Source organism: Galeopterus variegatus, unplaced genomic scaffold (assembly GCF_000696425.1).
Source record: "Galeopterus variegatus unplaced genomic scaffold, G_variegatus-3.0.2 Scaffold1247, whole genome shotgun sequence".
In the NCBI taxonomy this organism is placed as follows: domain Eukaryota; kingdom Metazoa; phylum Chordata; class Mammalia; order Dermoptera; family Cynocephalidae; genus Galeopterus; species Galeopterus variegatus.
Window position 1 is genome coordinate 196,036 of NW_007727358.1, and position 17,686 is coordinate 213,721.

The 17,686-nt window shown below is 51.3% G+C and overlaps 2 protein-coding genes and 1 long non-coding RNA gene across 4 annotated transcripts in view; 2 read left to right on the forward strand and 1 right to left on the reverse strand.

Moving 5' to 3' along the window:
- YKT6 (YKT6 v-SNARE homolog (S. cerevisiae)) overlaps nt 1–10,808 on the forward strand; it is an 11,947-nt gene extending 1,139 nt beyond the window's left edge. The window contains exons 2-8 of the mRNA XM_008575868.1: nt 4–99; nt 2,949–3,031; nt 4,902–5,002; nt 5,909–6,013; nt 6,324–6,389; nt 9,251–9,352; nt 10,500–10,808. Coding sequence (XP_008574090.1) covers nt 4–99; nt 2,949–3,031; nt 4,902–5,002; nt 5,909–6,013; nt 6,324–6,389; nt 9,251–9,352; nt 10,500–10,535 — 589 coding nt within the window. The 3' untranslated portion in view covers nt 10,536–10,808. The remainder of the gene's footprint in view (nt 1–3; nt 100–2,948; nt 3,032–4,901; nt 5,003–5,908; nt 6,014–6,323; nt 6,390–9,250; nt 9,353–10,499) is intronic.
- Nucleotides 10,809–11,040: 232 nt separating this feature from the next.
- Nucleotides 11,041–12,554, forward strand: LOC103592961. The gene is made up of 2 exons (XR_550698.1): nt 11,041–11,203; nt 11,327–12,554. It is a non-coding gene; the product is annotated as an uncharacterized LOC103592961 (long non-coding RNA).
- Nucleotides 12,555–14,776: 2,222 nt separating this feature from the next.
- CAMK2B (calcium/calmodulin-dependent protein kinase II beta) overlaps nt 14,777–17,686 on the reverse strand; it is a 68,780-nt gene continuing 65,870 nt past the window's right edge. The window contains exons 18-19 of one of the 2 annotated variants that reach the window (XM_008575866.1): nt 17,285–17,519; nt 14,777–16,837 (exon numbers count right to left, since the gene is read on the reverse strand). In XM_008575866.1, coding sequence (XP_008574088.1) covers nt 17,287–17,519 — 233 coding nt within the window. In that variant the 3' untranslated portion in view covers nt 14,777–16,837; nt 17,285–17,286. The remainder of the gene's footprint in view (nt 16,838–17,284; nt 17,520–17,686) is intronic. The other variant, XM_008575864.1, reaches the window with a different exon arrangement.

Below are 17,686 nucleotides of genomic sequence, written 5' to 3' on the forward strand. Positions count from 1 at the left end.
GCTGTACAGTCTCAGCGTCCTCTACAAAAGCGAGCCCAAAGCGGTGCTGCTCAAAGCCGCGTACGACGTGTCCTCCTTCAGCTTCTTCCAGAAGTCCAGGTGTGCCGGCGCAGGCGGGCGGGGCCGAGGCGGCCGGGCGGAGAGGAGCGGGCTCTGGGTCGGGGGAGGGGGCGGCCCAGGGGAGGTCGCGGAGGGCCCGGGGTCCCGTGCTCGGGACTTGGCCTCACACCGTGTAACCCGGCCATGGCCTGTTCCTCGGTCAGCGCTGACTGTACCTCAGAGGAGTCATCCTGCATTCGCTCATAAGAAGCTTGTGCCGTTCTAGAACATCGTCCTGTACTCAGTGTTTTTCAAATTTCTGTCGAAAAAGAAGTATAAGGGGACTTTGAAATAGTGCAGATTCCTAAGGTTAACGCCCAACTGTTCTGAACTAGTAGATTGAGGCTCAGAAGTCTATATTTTAAACCAACACCTCCCACGCAGTGATTCTGACCCAGGGAGCCTCATTATATTTTTTCGTGGGCTTTCCCAAAACTTAAGTATGATAGATATTTTTATGGGTAAAGTTACCGAGGCCCCCAGAGATTATACCACAACCAGTTAGGACTCAAACTAAGATTGTTTGCTTTTTTAATGGTTGGGCACTGGTGGTTTACTGAAGTTTGGAAGGAAGCATGGGATCCCTAGGACTTACAGGCTTTTTAAATGTTTCTGGGGGCACTTTAACTGCAGGAGGGTATGTATTAGAAGGACCACAGACACTTGCAGCCCCTTCATGGGAGGGCATGAGGTGACGCAGGCACAAAAGGCGAAAGACCCCATAGTGTCCATATTTGTGGTCAGCTTGTCTCAAAGTCAGGTGGAATCTGCCATTTGGATTCTGTTTTCACTGCTTCAGTGCAGCTCTTCTTGATGAGAGTGCTTCCCCAGTGAGTTTCTGGCTGGATCTAAAAAAATTTCAGTTGTTAGTTTGTTGAAACTTTCTGCTCCTTTTGGGCTCTTTTTTTAAACTGTAAAATCCACATAACATAGTATTTACCACCTTAACCATTTTTAGGTGTACAGCTCAGTGGTATTAAATACATTTATTGTGTTATGCAGTTATCAACACCATCCATTTCCAGAACTCTTCATTTTATGAAACAAACGCTGTGCCCATTAAACACTATAACCATTTTTAGGTGTACAGCTCAGTGGTATTAAATACATTTATTGTGTTATGCAGTTATTAACACCATCCATTTCCAGAACTCTTCATTTTATGAAACAAACGCTGTGCCCATTAAACACTAACTCCCATTCCCTCCTCTCCCCCAGCCCCTGGCAACCACCATTATACTTTCTGTCTCTCTGATTTTGATGATTCTAGGTTCCTCATATAAGTGAATCATACAGTATTTGTCTTTTTACGAATGGCTTATTTCACTGAGTATGATGTCATCGAGGTTCATCCATGTTGTGGCATGTGTCAGAATTTCCTTACTTTTTGAGGCTGAATAATATTCCACTGTATGTATACATCACATTTTGTTCATTCATCTGTCAATGGACACCTGGGTTGCTTCCATGTTTTAGCTATTGTGAATAAGGCTGCTATGAACATGGGTGTAAAAATATCTCTTCAAGACCTTGCTCACAATTCTCTTTGGTATGTATGTGAAGTGGAATTGCTGCATCATCTTTTGGCTTCTTCTGGAAGTTCTTGATACTTTGCTTTCTTTACCATGGCCTCTGTTCTCTGCTCTGTGTTGTTGCTTTTCTCTGATGGAATTTTTGGTGTCAACTTGGCTCTGATTCTTTTTCTTTTTTTCTTTCCCATTAAATACTCAAGATTCTCAGAGAATTCACTGTAGGACATATACCTCTCTTGTATGGTATACTCACATTAGTTTCAGATGACTAATAACTACAGTACTAAAGGGACATCTCTACTAGTGTTTCTTCATACAACACATGTTTCAGCTGAGCTTATTTTCTCATAAGACCTCCTCACTTCCATCCTTCCTGCCCCATGATTACCAGGCCCCAAACTAAAACCTTCCAATGGTTTCTTAGCTTTTTTGGCCCTTGTGTACAGGCTGTCACAATTAATGAAATTCTTTGTTTACTTAATTGCAGTCCTACTCTGAGCATCTTCAGTTTTCTGTATGGCTCTGTTGGGGAGCTCTGCTCTGGATGCCTGGTTGAGGACTCTGCTTTGATGGCCCTAGATGTCCTTATGTTACATCCCCAGTCAGAAGTTCCTTGTTAGCACCCGTTCCTCTGGCTGGACCATTTCCTGTGATTGTTCCATTCTGGCCAGATCTCCCTTTTGGGGCCCAGCATGAACCCTCTGCTCCTTCTCAGCCTTTGTATAAGCCATTTCCTACTTCCTTGTCTTGGCTAAGCCATTTCCTGCCATTCCTTCCAGAGTGCCCTGGGCTAGTCCCATGGATGAGCCCTAGCAGACCTGAGCCAGCCCCTGCTGCAGATGTGTGTGGCCTTGCCAGGGTCTGTCATGTGTCCACAGCCATAACTGGTTGTGCATCTGTGTAACAGTTTTTTCCACTTGTGTTTTTCTAGTGCAGTTTTTATTTGTCCTGCTTTTGGGAAGTTAATGGGGCCCTTGAGAGCAGGAAGTGTCTTCTGCTTTTCTACTGTGTCCCAAATCATGCTGTGAACAAAGTGTAAAATTGACTGTATCCTGTACAAAATTCCCCAGAAGTCTGGAAGTGGGTTGTTTTGATGAGCTAGGTAGCACGCAGATGTGGCTTGAATGGTAGTGTTCATTCATAATTATCTGTATTTGTGTTCGTGTACAGTGTTTATTATTTGTTACTAGCATTGGGAGGGAAAGGAAAGAAACCAAGAAGCAATGTCTCCTTGATGTATAAGCTCAGAGGTCATTTTCCATTGGGTTGGGGACAAGGTGACAGATGAATGTGATAAATATGTGTTGTGTTTCTTAGTGTGCAGGAATTCATGACCTTCACAAGCCAGCTGATTGTGGAGCGCTCCGCGAAAGGCAGCAGAGCTTCTGTCAAAGAACAAGGTGAGAGGAGCCAGCTTGTGAGTTTGTGTGGACTGTATACTGCCCTTGGGCGGTGTGATGGAGAGGGCTGTCGGGACCCCACCCTCGGCTAGCTTGTTCTCTCTTCCCTTCTCCCCCTTTTCCTATTTACACAGAATTCTGTGCCCACTGTTGAAGTCTAAGCTTTTTGGATAAAATTGCCCCCAAAGCTTGGACTCACTTAAGATGAGTGTCCCACTGTCTTAGAGCAGTGAGCAACCTTCATATGGTATTGTTGCCTTTCTCCTCCAGAGTTGCTGACTCCTCAAAAAAGGATTTACAGCTAGTACTATTGAGGTAATACTGCATTCTGTGCTGCTTAGATATTTTTGGACCAGGAATCTGAAAACACATTATTTTTTCTTCGTAATTCAGGTTTTGTGTGAGAGTTTTTATGCATTTATTTTAGATGTATATGTTAGGTCAGGAAAGGGTTACATGAACCTCAACAGGTAGCAGCAAAGACTGTCTCACACATTCATTGGCCTCGAGTCACATGATGTGGAGTTAGTGAGTTGATGATACACATATCAGATACAAAACAGGCAATATTAAATATGTGTACTCTATGTGGGATCCCTGTGCAGAAGTGAGATTGAATCATGAACATGTCAGTGTTCTCTCTTGGTTCACCCTCAGACTGTGTCTGCCTTCCCCAACTTTATTACTTAAAGATGCTTCCTCAGACACTGGCCAGCTTCTTGATTTCTGTGTGTGCACTTTGATCCCATGTTTGATTCTTACTTACTTGGGAATGTGCACAGAATCTGGAGAGCATGTATGATAATCCTCCATTCTCCTCTTCCTCATCTCTGCCCTTTTCTGATTTCAGGGGCTCATAATCTTTCCCTCTTCTTTTATTTGTTTTTCTGTTGCTTAGCATTGGAATCTTCTGGGTCAGGTCCTTAAGGACAAGAAGGTTCTTATTTGTAAGCTGTAATCCTTACATTTCTCTTATTTTGGGGATGTGGTTAGCTGTGTCATGTCTGAATCCTTTCAAAGTGATAAAAATTAACAATCCTGTGGATTGTGAATATTTTGCAGAAGGCTTTGTACAAATTGTACCTTTTGATCATGTGATGACTTCAGTACAGTCACAGTGTAGACCTCAACCAGCAGTGACTAATTTTTTTCTGGATGACTTTCCCAACCCCAGCACCCCCAAAATTGCCCACCACAGAGTAGAGCAGGCAGAGCAAGGTTGCTCTGATATGGAAGACTGTGGCTCTGGGAGCTTTGAAAGGGTTTTTAAAGAAAGTGGAAGTGTCTTGGCTTGTCTGGAGTTCTTTCCATTTGAGAGCAGCACAGACCTCAGAGGGCTATGAATCCCTAAGACACAGCCCACCTGGCCTGAGCTCAAGGAAGAGACTTGGACATGCTCCCAAGGCCATGTTACCTGGGGTGTGTTTTCTGCTTTGCTGGTGACTCCTTTAGGCCTTCACTGTGCATTCTAGGCCTCTGGGCACTTGCTGCTGCTGGAGCACGTGTTGGCCTAAGCTCCCATGTGTGGTCCATTGAGCCAGACTGGAAAGCCTCACCACAGCCTTGCTCAGATCTGGTGAGCTTCAGAGTGGCTTCATTTGACCTTGAAGGCAGGAACCCAGCATTGTGATTCTTTGACCGATTTGGGAGGTTAAAAAAAGCCTGAAATTCTCACGTCACTGTTCATGTGTCTGATCTTTTGTCACAAGCCTCACCACAGCCTTGCTCAGATCTGGTGAGCTTCAGAGTGGCTTCATTTGACCTTGAAGGCAGGAACCCAGCATTGTGATTCTTTGACCAATTTGGGAGGTTAAAAAAAGCCTGAAATTCTCACGTCACTGTTCATGTGTCTGATCTTTTGTTGTCTTAGAGTACTTGTGCCATGTCTACATCCGGAATGACGGTCTTGCAGGTGTGGTCATTGCTGATAATGAGTACCCATCCCGGGTAGCCTTTACCTTGCTGGAGAAGGTGAGTTTGTGGTTTGTCTGGACTGGAATTGGAGCATCCATGCACTGGGTCCTGGGGTCACTGCAGTGCCCGAGGCATAAGGGATGAAGTGGTATGCCAAAGTCAACATGTTTTTGGCCCCCATCCTTACCCTAAACCAATAGACAGTTTGGCATCCCTGCCCAGATTCTGTCCTTGGTGCTGGCTTCTGCCCCTTGTTCCATCTGAGTCCAGGCCATTGAGGTGCAGCATCTCCCCTCTGGACTGGGCCCTCGGGGACAGCTGTGCCTCGTGTTTTCATGGCTGCTTTCCTGTCCCTGTGCTTCTGCTCCAGGCGCCGCTCTGAACATCCTTGCACTCTCCACGTTGCCTCCCGCAGTTACCATAGCCCTCTTCCCTGATGTAGGTCAGTCAGACCTCAGAGCTTAGCACCTTGGTATTCTTTAACTTTTTTTGTGGAGCTAATTATAAACTCCTTGAAGTCAGAGGCTTAATTCTAACCCTGAAAGCACTAAAACACTTCAAAGCACAGGAAATCTGGTGGTTGATTAAATCCAAAGGACCAAATTCCATTTTTGAAGAATTGCTTCAGAAAATTAGAGGGCCAGTCCCCTTTTTCCTGAAGATCCGTAGTTTGAAGTTCAAATACGTTTATCATTCCCCAAGTGAGGTTTATCGCAGGGTAGGTATACTTACCTTTTGATCCCCAGAATACTTAGGATATGTTTTAATGATAATAAAAATTTGAAAAGAGGAACTTTAGCCTAGATTTTCCCCCTTGCCATTAGATAGCTCCCTCTTCCCTCCTCCCTGGGCTCTGGGGGGCCTGGGAGCCTTTTTCAGGATGGGATGCTCAGGGCGAAGCTATCGCTGAGTGTGCTAGTGAACACAACGTGGGAGACTTGTTCAGGCTCCTTTGTCTTGCAGGTTCTAGGTGAATTCTCCAAGCAGGTTGACAGGATAGACTGGCCCGTGGGCTCCCCTGCTACAATCCATTATGATGCCCTGGACGGTTACCTCAGTAGATACCAGGTAGGATTTAAAGAAACATCATGTAGAGACCATGTGGCCCAGAATGTTTGTGAAACTGAAAAGCCAACTATTCTGACGGTTTTGGCTGGTAATTTCTGACAGCTTCCGAGCCAGTGTTCTTTCTATCCTTCCATTTGAAAGCACAGGGAATACACCTTTGGACCTGGGAACTCAAGCTCTCGGCAGACTTTTTGTTTCTCTCTTGTGGTTTTTAACCTTTGAAGTCTTGTCCAGCTTTGTTGGTTTTGAGCCTTGTTTCTGGGTGGCCTCTGTAGTCCTGATTTTGTTCTTGTTTTTGGCTCTTTCCTAGAACCCTCGAGAAGCTGACCCCATGACTAAAGTGCAGGCTGAACTAGACGAGACCAAAATAATCCTGGTAAGCAGGAAGGTGGAGCAAACCCAAGAACCAAGGGGCAGGAGGATTTGCTACTGGCTGAGCACTCAGTCGGTCCTTGTTTCTATAGTAACCAAAGCACTCCTGCCCTCACCACCCTGTGTGGCAGACTGTCCCTCCGCCTGTACCCCTGTCTTGGTTCACAGCACTCATTGTTTATAGGGGGCCAAGCTGGGAACCATTGTGGCCCTTGAGTCTCTCTTTCCCATGGCTGCTCCCTGTCTGGGCAGTTAACCTGGTTCCAAGGGTTTGACCTTCTGTAGTACATGATCCCCTCCTCTGGTGACTTTGTTAGGGCGGTTCTTAGACCCCCTGATAGGCACCTCCCCTTGCAGCGTCTGGGTTGAAGGTGGGCAGACCGAAGTACACCGCACTGACTGCAGAGCAGCCACATTCTGGAGTACAGGCCCCGGGTTGTGAGGCCTGTTTGAGAGGAGCTGGTGGCCTGCATTTGTACCTGAAATCTCCTGATTTGTAACTGCTACTTCTACTTCTTTTTTGTTTTTTTTCAATCCTGCACTGCATGTGGAAAGTGAACAGCCATCTGTTTTTTACCTTAGGTGCAGCCCTTGTGGCCTTTGTCTCTCAGTAGTCCCCTTGCTTCCCATCCACCTCCAGTCTGTCCACCAGACAGCAGTCGTTGATCTGTCACTTTGCTGTTTAACATCCTTCAGGTCTCGAATCTGCTCCAGGATAAAGTGCAGACTTCCTAATGCAGTCTCATGACTGGGCCCTGTCCTTTCCTACACCCTTTCCTGCCTGGCTTGTATGCAAGTACCCCACACTCGGGCCTTTCTGAATGTTACCATATTGTCACTGCTTGTTTACATGTGTTCCTGACCAGCATGTGAGCACTGCAGCATCTTTCCGTTCCCACTCACGATATAATACCTAGTTTACACTGGTGCTCAGCAGCTGATGGATACATAAATGGGTAGATATGAAACCCAGCAAAAACCCACCCGCAGTATGAAGCTTTCCTGACCTCACCAGCATGGCTTTAGTGTGCATTGGTGTCTCCTAGGGTTGGACACGATGGTCTGGGGCAGAGCCTGGGAATATGCATTCTATAAAAAGCATCCTAGGGGCTTCAAACATAGGACTTCTGGACAGTGCTCTGAGTAACATGGCTTTGGAACAAAAGTTAGATGTGAGGATCTCAAGGCGTCTCCCTGTTTTTCGTAACCCATTGAGCTTTCTTACCACTCAGGTGGCATTTCTCTACATTTTCTACCCAAGCTCTGTCTGTCCTTTCTGTTTCTTGAGTCTGAGTATGTGGGTACAACAGAGCTTGGGACACCCACTCTCTCTCTCCTCTGTCCACTATGGAGACTGGATGAGTCATGTTGCCCAGCCCCATTCTAGCTGCTGCTGTAAAATTTGGATTATTGATGTCTGTTTTAACCCAGTTAACTTTTCATGCTAAAAATCTGAGTTGCTCAGATGTGTAGGGATAAAGGACATTTTTGCCAGTTCCTCATTCTGTGACATTTCATATATGTATACAGCTGCTCTAGGAGCAGTTGCCTAGGGAGGGAAGTGAGCCACTGCTTCCTGAGTCCTGGCAGCAGGGCCACTGGCTCTCTTGAGTCCTCCATCCCTAGATCCCTTCCGAAAAGGGTGGTTCCTTTTGCAGGGTGGTTCCTAAGTGCAGGGTTTGTAGTGAGGATGTCTAGGGCACAATCCTTCTAGGGAACCAGGACAAGTTCTGTCACAGAGCTGTCCAGGAGGAACATGATACAGATGGGAGTCGTGTGTGTAATTCTTGGTGTCCTGGAGCCATGTTTTCAAATGATAAAAGGAAAGTAGTTGAAATTTATTTTAACATATTTTATTTAACCTAATGTATCTAAATAGTATTTTTTTCAACATGTAATCAGTATAAATAGATATGAGATGGTTTGCATACTGAGTCTGGGTTTTGAAGTCTGGGTATTTGCACTTAAAGCATATCTCAGTTTGGACTCACCTCATCCCGAGTGCTCAGCAGCTGTCCACAGCTGCTGTGTCAGAGGGCACAGATTTCCCACTCTTTTAGTTTCCTGCGGCTGCTGTTAACAAAAACCCACAAACTGGTAACTTAAAACAACAGAAATTTGTTCTCTCACAGTTCTGGAGCCCAGAAGTCTGAAATCAAGGTGTTGGCAGAGTTGGTTCCTTCTGGAGGCTCTGAGGGAGAATCTGTCCCAGGCCTCTCTCCAGCTTCTGGCGGTGCTGGTACTCCTTGGCATTCTTTTGCTTATAGACGAATCACTTCTGTCTCTGCCTCTATCGTCACATGGCTTTCTCTTCTGTGTGTGTCTGCGTTTCTGTTTTCTTAATGACATCAGTCATTGAATTAGGGCCCACACTAATCCAGTGTGACCTCATCTTAATTGATTATATCTGCAGAGACCCTATTTCCAAATAAGGTCATATTCAGAGGTTCTGGGTAAACATAAGTTTTGGGGGCCACTTTTCAACCCAGTATAGTCATGTAGTGCCCAGCTACAGGTCTCTTCCCAAAGAAACCGTCACCACATACACATACTTACTAATATATAAATGTGTGTATACATGAGCTTTCCCAGAGTAGTGGTTATCTAAGCCTGTGCTGGGGATGATTTTTTGGCCAGTTCTCTTCATCCCAGTTAGAACTTGCAGATTCCTTAGGAATGTCACCAGGTCCTGTTCTGTTCACTGGGACAGTAATTTGTGTGACTGACTCCCAATACTTAGAAATGTTCGTGTGTTGGAGAAGAGCCCAGAGGAAGTACTTTCTCCCTTGACAACATCCACGAAGAGCTCCTGTCAGCAGTCACTTACTGAACAGAGCAAAGAGTTTTCTTTTTTCTTCTGCCCAGCACAACACCATGGAGTCTTTGTTAGAGCGAGGTGAGAAGCTAGACGACTTGGTGTCCAAATCTGAAGTGCTGGGAACGCAGTCTAAAGCCTTCTATAAAACTGTGAGTACCCAGCGCCTGGCCACACCTGGGTGTCCCTTGTCCGAAGGCATGTCTCTTCTGTCACTCCATTTACTAGTGGGTCTCTTGTGGACTGTTTGATCATGGTAGATTTGGGTTTCACTCCTTGTGCGTGCCCCAGGCCCAGCTGATGAGCAGCAGGATCACTTGGGTGCAGAGCAGATGCAAGCAGAAGGCTTTCCGCCCTGCCTCTGAGATTTGGGTTTCACTCCTTGTGCGTGCCCCAGGCCCAGCTGAGGAGCAGCAGGATCACTTGGGTGCAGAGCAGATGCAAGCAGAAGGCTTTCCGCCCTGCCTCTGCTCTGCTCTCTGCTGCTCTGCCTCAGTGACTTCTGAACCTGCACCTCCTCTTCAGGAAGGCAGAAGTTGGTTCAGGTTTTGATCACCAGGGGTTTGCCCTTGTTCCTTCTGTCTGCTGAGCAGTTAGGCATTCATCCTTAAGCCTCTAGTTAATTTCCCTTTGACAGAGTACTTCATTGACAAGGTGGTCAATGCCAGCTGCCTCTTCCTCTCAGCTCAGTGCTGGTGGCTTCCTGGGGGGAGATGGCATGTTGGCCCAGTGCTGGACAGTGGTAGGGACAACTTTCCTTGGTCTGTCCACACACATTTGCTTTCGTGTGCACCTTGGAGGGAGATGGCCAAGTGGGGTTAGGAGGATTGTTTGTGCCCAGAAAGGAAGGGAGAGGGTGGTAACAGCAGTCACTGAGTGGGGACCATGTTTGTCTGTCTTGAAGCCCATCCTCTGGGAAGAAATACCACCATGTATGGTCAGATGCACTGACAAGAGTGGTGGCAAAACTAAGATACCCAGCCACTCCAGTTTGCATTGCTGTTTCCTTGCTTGAACCTGGCCTGATGTCAGCAGTTTTACTCACTTTTTGATAGTATTAATGGGGTATGAAATAGAAAAAATAAAGATCCCAGACTAGCACTTGAAGTCGCAGCTCACCTTGTGCTTGGTGCTGTGAACTGCTATGAACATCTTCCCTCGAGGCCTGAAGACAGTCCTGTGGGGTCTTCCTCTCCCCTGTCCAACTGCATTTCCTAGAGCTCCCTCTGTCACACTTGCTGAGGTTGGGGCCACCTGGTCCTCCTCAATTCTCTTCAGCTCCTCTTTCTTTCTTTCAAGGCCAGGAAACAAAACTCGTGCTGCGCAATCATGTGACACAGGCCACAGAGGCCCTGTGCTGGACCGTCACCATCATTCACATCAAAACTGCAGCCTCCAGAAGAGAAGAAACAACCATAGAAGAGGATCTGGAGTGGGGCGGACTGTCCATTTTTAATTTGGAGTTCCTGGGAGGAACCGAGGGATGGTGGAAGGGTGGGGAACATACAAATTCTTATGTCTGGTTGTGATTTGGGGGAAGAATTTGAGTCCTCCAAAGGTGTATTTTTGGGCAAATGAAACCATAAACTCCGAGTGGCTCCTGTGGATGCTCAACGGCTCGTCCTCTTTGCAAGAGGGAGGTCAGAGCCAGCACTTTCTTGATTCTCGATATGTCTTTGGATTTTATTTGTACATTAACCATATTAACACTCCAGTGAGTGGGGCTGTTGGGGTGGGGGGGTTCCTGCTGACAGGGCTGGGTGGGCAGAGTTTAAAGCCTCTTGGGAAAGCCTTCCCTGGGGCCACTGTTGGAGATGGGTGAGCCCACCACAGTGGCCAGAGCTTGGTGGTGGGCAGCGCTTCAGACTCAGGGTTTGTGGGGGTGGAAACAGTCATTGGATCTCACAAGTTCTGAGACTTGTTCCTGCTGGGATTGGCTTCTTGCTGCAGCAGGGCCCGTCCTGAGCACCTTTCATCCAGTACCAGGGAGTGACTAGTGGGAGGTGCTGGGAAGGAGCTGAAATCTCACAAGTTCTGAGACTTGTTCCTGCTGGGATTGGCTTCTTGCTGCAGCAGGGCCCATCCTGAGCACCTTTCATCCAGTACCAGGGAGTGACTAGTGGGAGGTGCTGGGAAGGAGCTGAGATACAGGTGGTGTGTGGCTGGGGACTGAGCCTGGGAAGGTGAGACAGTCAGCTGGAGCTCCTGTCTTCAGGGAAGGTCCAAACAGGTACACTCAGCTGCCCAGGTAGGGGGACACCTGCCTTGACCTGCAATTTGACTTTGAACATCAGGATCAAAGCAGCGGTGCTGTAGTCTCTCAAGACTGGTTTTTATTTGCCTCTCTGGCTACAAGACTGTCTTGGCAACTGCCTGGGCCTGTGCATCTGAACACATGGGTCTTTCCCATGGACACCAGGAGGAGATGCCAGCCGGCCTGCGGTCTGGCAAGTGCAGGCCTGTGAGCCCCTTCATGGTCAGAGACAGCTGCAGGGATGGTGGAGGCCGAGGGTTGGTCTGAGCTGGTGCCCACCCGGGGCAGGAGCTGCCACAGCTGAGGCCTAAACTCTGGACATAGCTGGAGCAGCCCAAGATGTCCAGCCCCTTGGAGTCCTAGTGCTGTGTCCAAACTGCTGCTTCATGCCCACTGTGCTGAGGATGCACATGGGGCCCCCTGGAAGCCCCTGCTGGATGCTGTTGACGAGTTTTGAGCCCGTGGACTCATCCTTGGAATCTCTGCCCTGAGAGCCCCCACTGTCCCTGCTGGGAGTCCCAAATCCCCAGTTTGGGGAGGGGTGGGCAAGGCAAGAGGGTGGGGCCTCTTTACCTGCCACTGCCCTTTTTCTCTAGGCACCGTGCTGGCCAAAGAGCTTTGGCCTCCCCCTGCTGTGTGGTGGTCCTACCACTATGGACACCCCCAGCCAGTGCCCCTTGGAAGGCACAGACCCAGCCTGCTGACTGGTGCCTGAGGAGTAGTGAGGTGGGCCTGGATCCTGAGGGAGGGAGAAAGAGCCATTGGACATTGCCTCTTTCCTTGTCCCCATGTGGAGGATGCTGGGGAGGGATGTTGGGGTGGGTAGTGAATTGGGGAGAAGAGGAAGTGAGACATTCAGCCACCTCTGGCTGCCCTTCAAGGGGCTGGGCCTGGGTCTGGCTGAGCAGGGCAGCCGGGGTAGGCGGGTCTGACTCAGCACAGTGACGACACAGGGCCCGCCTGCTTTTCCCTGCACCCTGTAGTATGCTAACGTTAAATCATTTGGCAAGAGTGTGTTTTTTATATAACTACTGCCTAACTTCTCGGTGTTCTGTTTGAGAGGTCTCTGTTGGGATAAAGTTGTCTTTTGGAATTGCAAAGTGGTCCTGTGTTTTATTTGAGCTTCAGGGGGATCCTTTCTCGCCATACCCTGCCCCTGGGGAGAGGGTGATGGTCCAAGTTATCCTGGGTGGGTCTTGTCCAGGAGTGGCAGCTCTAGGCCCAACACAAACTCCTTTCTCTAGACCTTTCTAGCAGAACCCTATTTTCTTTTTTCTGTTAAACACATGAGGGAGCCCTGGAGTAGAAGCAGCCTTGTCTGTGAATCTTGTTCTCATGTCTTAGCTGGAACCTGGGAAAGCTGCTGCCTCATAGCTGCAGAGCCAGGGGAGGAGGCCCTGAGCCAGTGTGGGCTTCCCATTCCTCACCTATGACCCTGGGGTCAGTGTGAGACCACCTGGATTCCCACCAAGCACAGGCGGAAGTGTTTTGGGAGTGGAGGGGGCTTTGTAGGGCACATGATGACAATCTGTCCCCTGGAGGAACAGAGCAGACCCCTGCAAGTTGGGAAGTGATCCAAGGCATGTCAGACTCGAGTCCAAATCCGGTCTTGAATTTAGAGAATGGCCTCGATGGCTGGTCCTTTCAGGCCTATTCCTCTGCAGCCTGTTTCATGGTCTCTCCCAGCAGGCAGGCCCAGCACCGGCTTTCAGCCTGTGCTTGTGACCTCTCTGCGTGGCCCTGGAAGCAGCCTTGGACCGAGTGCACTGGCTTTTCCTGCTCAGAGGCACTCGGGGATTTAACTTAAGCCTTCTTGGGGTGACACGTGGCCCAGGGAACTTTGCCCAACATGCTATTTAAAAGTGAGGAGTGCTGGGCCCCACACAGGGTGGTGCAGCCCCATGTGCTGTGCTCTGATAGCCTCCGCAGAAAGGCCTCAGGAATAATGCATGCGCGAGGGCAGGGGACTGCAGAGCACACCGCTTCCTGAGGGAGGCCTGGCCTGGAAAGACTCCTCCAATTACAGCTGATAGGCAAGCGGAGCCCTAGATACCATGCTCCGGGACAGACACTGCGCGCTTCTGGGGCTGGCCTAGATCTTTGCACCGGCTCTTGGGATCCAACATCCTCCCGCCCACACCAGAGAACACCTGGCCAGGTACAGCCCATGGGGAGTGAGAAGCTGACATCACTGGCCTAGATCTTTGCACCGGCTCTTGGGATCCAACATCCGCCCGCCCACACCAGAGAACACCTGGCCAGGTACAGCCCATGGGGAGTGAGAAGCTGACATCAAGGGCCCTCCTCCCTGAACAAAGATGTCTGTAACCAGATACTCAGGACAGAGGAGGCTGATCCTTCAGGCTCCCCTGCTCCCAGCAGACATGACTGACAGGGTGTAGGGCACCTGCTGTATCAGAAGTTACTTAGGCCCATGGGTGGAGGTGGGGTGTCCAGTGTCTGGGATTGTTTTGAAGCTCACGCTTCTGCCCCAGAAAAGCGTGAGGCCTGGGACAAGGTATGGAAAGAGGTGGGGCGAGGTTGCCATGGAAATGTGAAGGTGCACGGGGAGGGGACCAACAGGGTCCGCCCATGGTGTCTGGGAGGAGGAGGGCATTGAGGCTGCAGAGGAGCCAGCAGAGCCCAAGGACAGGAGAGGCCTGGGAGGTAGCCCGTCCCCTTCCATTCAGGACGAATCCCCATGCTGGCCCTGACCTACAGGCCCCTAGCACCTGGCCTTGCTGACCTGGGCCCTTGGCTCGCTCCCAGGTGCCTGAGTCCCTCTGCTGCACCCAGATCTCTGCCCTGTGCTCCAGGTCCTGTGGAGCCTCCCAACCCCCATGACAGCTGCCTGCCATGTCATCTTTGCATCGCAGCTGCATCTGACATCCATGTCTGACGTCCGAGCTGGCCTGTGTACCGAGTGCATAACCCATGGAAGCAGTGCCGTGTCAAATGGGGCAGGGGGTGAAGTGAGAGGCTCAACAGGACAGCTGGGGGCCTTAGTCCTGGGGCTCTTTCCTGCCTAGAGGCTGCCCCTCCTGGCTTCATCTTTAGAGGCCACTAGGGTGAATGAAGAGGTCAGGGAGGTTGGGGCTGGGGTGTCCACCCTAGAGGGGATCAGGAACATCTGACCAGCTCAGGCCTCCATACCCCCTAACCCCCGTGTCAGAGAAGGGGCCCAAGCCAGGCCTGGGCCAGAGACTGGCTTGGGGGTGCACTGTGAGGCAGAGGGTAGGCAGGGTCCCAGCATAAAGCACCCAGCTGCGCCTGGAGCAGTTTGTCCTGTTTTTCTTTTATTTGCAGTTTCCCGAGACAGAACAAAATAATAATTTTTGTACACTTACAAGGCTCAGAAAGAAAAGACAATGAAACTCAGCAAAAAGAGAGAAGAGGGAAGGCCGGCCAGCACTGTGGGCAGCCGACGCCCTGTGGTGCTGGCCAGGTGGCGGATGCCACCACACTGCGTACACCTAGCTAGCAGAGTGGGCGTGGCTTACTCTTGAGGGGTCATGCAAAAGAATTATCCCCCAGAAAAAAAATTCCCAAATTATCCCAGATAGGCAGCTCCGTGGAGATAACAAGGTGAGCAGAAGAGGCGGGAGGAGGCCCAGGACGCCAGGGTGGCCACCGCAGGCTGCACGCTGTCCATGGCACAGAGCCTGGCGATGTTACCCTGTGTCCATGGGTGGGGACAGCTGTCCTGGGCACGGTGTGGACGGAAGGTAGCGTCCACTCTGAGTGTCCATTGGTGGACAGTCCCCTCAGAGTTTAGGATCCTGTGTCCTGCTCTCCACTCCCTGCCCCTCCCTTGGCTTGATTTTTGGGGGAAGATAAAGAAAATCCTTATTGAAAACAACATGAATTGAAGGTGGGCAGGCCTCAGGCTGGGAGCCCCCAGCCTCTGCAGTCAAGGCTCCTGACGGCACCCTCAACTGTGGGAGCCTGAGGCCAGCGCCTAGAGGCAGCACCACTGTCCCCGCAGGACCTTCCTTCCATCCTCTGGTGTCCTGGGCCCCCAGCCTGCCTTCCCTCCTCAGCTGTGCCCCTGGGCCACCTGGAAGGCACCATCATACACTGTAGCCCCGCCAAGACCTAGGGCGGGGAGTGGGCTTGGGCGAGCTCGGGCAGCCCTGTCTCCCCACGCCCCCATGGCCCCGTGGGGCAGACTCCACTGTGGCTCTCGCTCTAGGCCCAGACTCCAAAGCACTTTTCCTCAGCAAACACCTGCCAGTACCCCCACCTCAGCCCAGGAGCCCGGCAGCCACCACCTCTGACCCCTCTCTGGCACTTGCTGCATCACCTGACCAAGCCCCGAGCCCCCGCTTCCCTGAACTCCAGCAGCAGGCAAACTTCCCTCAGCTTCAGTGGGGACTTAGGGACTCGGGGCCCACAGTCTTTTGTGAAGTCTGCTCCCAGCTGCATGGGGAGAGGCCATACAGGCCAAGGGGAGGGCTGCCGGGTGGAGGTGGGGGAAAAACAGGGTTTGGAGCTGCCACATCTGCCACTGGCCAGCAGAGAAGGGACAGGAGCCTCCAATAGCAGGGAGGCCAGTCCCCCTCCATGGTGGTTGTGTCAGAGCTGCAGCCACGGCGTCCTCAGCCGTCTCCTGCCAGGCATGACCCTCTCTGCACCTTGCTCCCCCAGAAAGACCAGAGCTGGAGGCCTGAGCCCATGGGCTTCTCTGACGGCCTGAGGGGCAGTGCCCCCATCTCCTCCGGCCGAGGCGAGGGGCTGGCCTGGGCTCTGCTGCAGGCCATCTCTGTGGGGTGCACGGGGACATTGGGAGTGGGGGAGCCCACACCCAGCCCTTCACGGGGATGGAAGGAAGGAGGAAGCAGGAACAACAGCAACGCTCAGGCACGGCTAGCAGGAGGGGAGGCAGCCCGACAGCCCCAGAGTCCTCCCAAGACACCTGATGTCACGACAGCCACGGCGAGCGCACCACATGGAGCCCATGCGTTGGCGGGAAGATGCAGACGCCTGAGGTTGGGGTGTGCGTTACCTACAAACTAACACCGCCCAGCACGCAGGACAGGCCTGGAGGACACCATCATGCCCCAGCTGGGCCCCTGAGGCTGGGAGTGTAGACGGACACACGTGGAGCTTGGGTGGGGCGGCCCCACAAATGCCAATGATTTTTATAGCTTTTTCCTTTCTTTAGTTTTTTTTTTTTTTTTCCATTTCATCCGATGTCAATTTTTTTTGTGGTTGTCGTCGTCATCTTGTTTTTAAAAACAAATCACATCTGGTCTTGTTTTTCTGCAGACACAGGCACCAGGGGAGGGGACGAGGCAGACACAAACATGCGACAGGTGGGCCGTGCGCCCCAGGGCGACCGGGCTCCAAACGCCAACTCCATCCATGAAACCAGGCCGCAGCTCTGAAACAGGGCGGGCAGGTCACTTTCCTCAGCAGCCCTCTCCCCATCTGACCCTGGGTTTTGCTGTGTGCAAACTGCCGGCACCCGGAAGGAGGGGAAAGTTAACGCCCACAAAAAGGAGAGGGACTCAGGGGAGGCGCTGGAGGCGCTGGACCCAATTACTACCATCCCGTAAAACCGGGCTTTGGCCCTACCACACCCGCTGCTGGGGTACCCCTGTCTCAGTCCTAATAGTCCTGACAAATGGGCAGGGAGCCAGGACCCACCTGCACCCGTGACCCAACAAGCTCTGGTCAGCTCCCCAATCCTCTGGGGATGCCGGCCATGGCCCGCTTGCCATCGTCCCTAATGACTTCATGCCTGTGGCCTTGCCTGCAGAGCTCAGGCTCTCCCTGTCGCCCCCGGGGCCGCAGCCACTTTTACCGCATCCTGGCGAGGAGCACTCACCTTCACTGCAGCGGGGCCACGGGTGCACCCGAGCAGTGGAAGTGCACATTCTGCCACTTGCCGTCACGGCGGTGCCACACGCGGGTCTCTTCGGACTGGCTGGTGCGGGGCCGGCCCTGCCCGTCAATGTACTGTGTGAGCCGGATGTAGGCGATGCAGGCCGCGTCCTCGCCGATGACGTGCACGTGGGGGTTCAGGATGGTCGTGTGGATTGGCTTGCTGTTCTTGGCCAGCACTGTAGACGGTGGGCAGGGACAGGGCTCGGGCACCACGGCCACCCAGTGTGACCGTCCCACCAGCCTAAGCCCCACCCCCAGTCTTGCCTCCCCGCCGTGGGAGGGCTTGGCTCTCTTGGAGTGGCATGGGACCCTTTAACAGTGTGACTGGGGCTGGTCTGTCCTG